Consider the following 3,420-nt stretch of genomic DNA (forward strand, 5'->3'; position numbering starts at 1 on the left):
TTTGGGGCCGAATGAGCGGCAGAACGTGTCCTGAATGCAATTAAATTATTACTCATTATGATATGACTCGTCTTTGCTTAGGTATTACATTTTGGTAAAGTAAATAATATATTGAAGGAAAAAGTTTCCAACGGGCCGACAACTAGTGCACTGCCGGTATGGAAGTGGAAGAGGCAACATGTCTCTATATTTTGTACCGTCGGTACAAAATTCGCAAACAACGATAAAGGCAGTGGTGGGTGCATCCAATTTTATTTTTTGATGCTTTGTAAGTTACTTGTTTTTAATATTCTTCATTTCTATACCTCTGGATTTTCTAAACACATTGTATTTGGTATAGTTAATCCAAAGGCTATATAATGAAAAATTTACCAAATTACTGTATTGCTCTAAATTATAAAACTAGCACCTATCCAACTGCTTTTTCTCTTCAACTGTGCTTTCAGTTTTAGAAAATATATCTACAACTTCCTCCCACCGCAGATCTCTTTAAAACCCTGTTCTTGTAATCTGGACTTTCAAGATCCCACAATGCTCCTTCCTCTTTTTAATTTCATCAATAAAACGTTCGGTGTCAAATGGGTCTGCTCCATCTCCATAATTCACTCACTAAATATCACTACTGGACTTCGGCATGTGTAACGCTCCCAATACAAAACAAGCAACTGAAGCCGCGCTAAAATCGCGCGGTTTGACGCGTAATACTACGAGTCGCGCGACACAACTAGCGGCAGGTTCAGCGGCGCGGCGCCATGTGTATGCTGCCATAGTTATATGTTGTCTTTTAGGTCGCGCGACGTGTCGCGCGGCACAAGTCACGCGACACGTCCGCGCTCATGTGAACAAGCCCTTAAGACCGCTCAGCTATCGGCTCTCCTCGCCGCTCAAAAATATCTATTAAAAATCTTTAATCTTAAATATCTTTTAGTACTTTAATAGATTAAAAAATCTTGGTTCTATCAATCAAGCTGTATTAAATTATTTATAGCTTGTACAAAACGTGGATTTGATTCGTGTTGAAAATAATGTGTAATAATGCGTTTGCATGATTATTAACTAGTGCAATCTTAAAAAACATTTACTGGCAGGAAAAAATCAAAGCCACTGAAGGTACCGAATCAGTATTTTTTATCAAGCTACATCGGCGAAATACGTATTGTGATAGCAATAAAATAATAGATTATAGCCTCGGTATCGCTAGCAGCTGATTAGGTATAGAGATACTCGTATCACAGTTGTCCACTATCTGAGCGATGGTTCTCGGCTACGTGTTGTGGCTCATCGTGTCCGTAGCTGCTTTCAAACTTGTCCTAGCAGGAACATTGCCTGGTGCACTGTTGTAGCAACGATCACAGGTAAATATCTATTAGTGAACATGCTTATTTCGTTTCAGTAAATCCGTTAGCCCTCAGCTACGTGTTATTAAAGTATATCGTTTTCCGTGGCTGCCCTATATCTGGTCCTTGGAGGAACGCTGCTTGGTACAATTTTGTAGCAGCATTCAGAGGTAAATAATAATTAATAAACAAGCTGATTTTGACTTAATATATCTTTTATGGTTTTTTCCATGTATCTAAAGTAAATTTTTTTATATCGTCTGAATAATTGCTTTCTTATTGCTGGATGTCAGTGCGGAAGAGTTGCTATATAAAATAAATAGTGCATATTTGTTGTCTTTTATTTCTTTATTTACCAGGTATGTACTGCAATTTTTTATACCATATTGCTTATGTTTATGTACCCTATTGATACTTCACAATTATTATGTTCATCATGTGCGTTACAACTTCAAATATATCTTACAAATATTTATGACATTTACATTTTTACTCTCTTTTACAGAATAGAAAGATTTAACAAAAGAGAAATTAAAATATACATGATTTTCATAAATAATGGCATTGAAAATTTATTTGTAATAGTATAAATATTGACGTATATTTAGTCCGTTTACCATATCACTAACTAAGACGGTACCTTTGCAGCATGCAGACTCTAGCGATGGTTTTGTGGACAACAACAATCCTTCTGGAGGTCAAGGCTCAAGAAGATGAACTGTGGGATCCTTGGGCAGACAACTGCGAGTCTATGGTCCCCTGTAACCTGACTGAACCCCAGACCGACCCCATGCCCTACATAGTTACTCTCAACAGACCATACATCAACAGCGATCAGGCAGGCGGTGTACGTGTATATAAGAGCACTACCGCCGCTCAGTTTCCAGGGGTTCATGATTCAGGCTCGGGACGACAAGACTGGTCAGGCTGTCGGGGAGTTCGACACAGACAACAGGAAGATCAGCGTTTATAAACTGCTTCGGCAGGCCAGATGTAAGTATTATGATCAGTGTTGGAATGAATCGCTGTAAATATGTAATTCATAACACAATTCTGAGGATGTTACTGAAGTTTCTGACGATTGGTGTTGTCAAAGGTTACACTCGAGAGAACATCAATATTTCAAAATGTCCATATCACAAGTTTTTTATATATTTTATTTTGGCGAAGCATTACACTTGTGACAGTGTTGCTTGTATAACACAGATTAACAGATTTTTTACTCTTTATAGATATCAATTACTATTGCAATTAAAATATCGTAAATGCGTATACCGTGATTTATTGCTTCAAATTATTCTTTATATTTATTACCGTGACCTCATACAAATCTTAGATTGTACAAGCGTTTGAGAGTGTTGTTACCTATTTATGTATTTATTATTTTGGTCCTAGCCAGAAACACTTATTATACATACTAAGTTAAATTTATTAATAGATTATCAAGTAACAAAGAATGGTGTGATATTCCAATATATGATGTGAATATATATTTTCAATACGTAAACTTTTACAAAAAATATAATCCGGGAACGGTTTTAAATCTATTTTAACTTCCTCTTGGTATACAAGACACATTATATGCATAAATCTTTTCCTTTAATTTTTAAGCAACTGTTACAGTTGTCAAAGTGTATCTCAATTAATCTTATTGCAAGTCTGAAGGACACAAGCCTCTTCAAGGTTAGCCGTTTCTCTTTAAGATATTATTGAGATCGATTTTATTGTAAAACAGCTGCTTATTCAGTAACATATAGTGAGCATATTCGGCGGAATATTGAAACAGCTGTTCATTCAGTGGTATAGTGGTAAATAATAACCACATAGTTTATTACCTAAAACATTATAATATTCGTGTTGTTTTTTAATTTTTTAACAGCTGAAAATAAAATATTTTTGTAACATTTTCTGTAAATAAATCCATAAACCAAGTTATATTATAATACGTTTTAAAGCAGCGAAATATAATGTATAGTAAACTTAGATTAGTTTGTATTGATTTCATATTTTGTTAAAAAAACTTAAAGATTATATCACATTTTAGATAAAGTTCTTAATTTAATGAGTACTAAAATACATGTCA

General features: G+C 34.9%; 1 protein-coding gene across 1 annotated transcript; it reads left to right on the forward strand.

Moving 5' to 3' along the window:
- Positions 1–1,216: 1,216 nt before the first annotated feature.
- On the forward strand, positions 1,217–2,310 carry LOC124373727. The gene is made up of 2 exons (XM_046832072.1): positions 1,217–1,355; positions 1,986–2,310. Exon 2 carries the CDS (start codon positions 1,987–1,989, stop codon positions 2,308–2,310), a length of 324 nt encoding a protein of 107 aa, XP_046688028.1. The 5' UTR covers positions 1,217–1,355; position 1,986.
- The last annotated feature ends 1,110 nt before the right edge of the window (positions 2,311–3,420 follow it).

Source organism: Homalodisca vitripennis, unplaced genomic scaffold (genome assembly GCF_021130785.1).
Source record: "Homalodisca vitripennis isolate AUS2020 unplaced genomic scaffold, UT_GWSS_2.1 ScUCBcl_6215;HRSCAF=13317, whole genome shotgun sequence".
Lineage (NCBI taxonomy): Eukaryota > Metazoa > Arthropoda > Insecta > Hemiptera > Cicadellidae > Homalodisca > Homalodisca vitripennis.

What these genes read in the sequence shown, in the direction of transcription:
- LOC124373727 (XM_046832072.1), top strand. Translation starts at nt 1,987, where the DNA reads ATGCAGACTCTAGCGATGGTTTTGTGGACAACAACAATCCTTCTGGAG.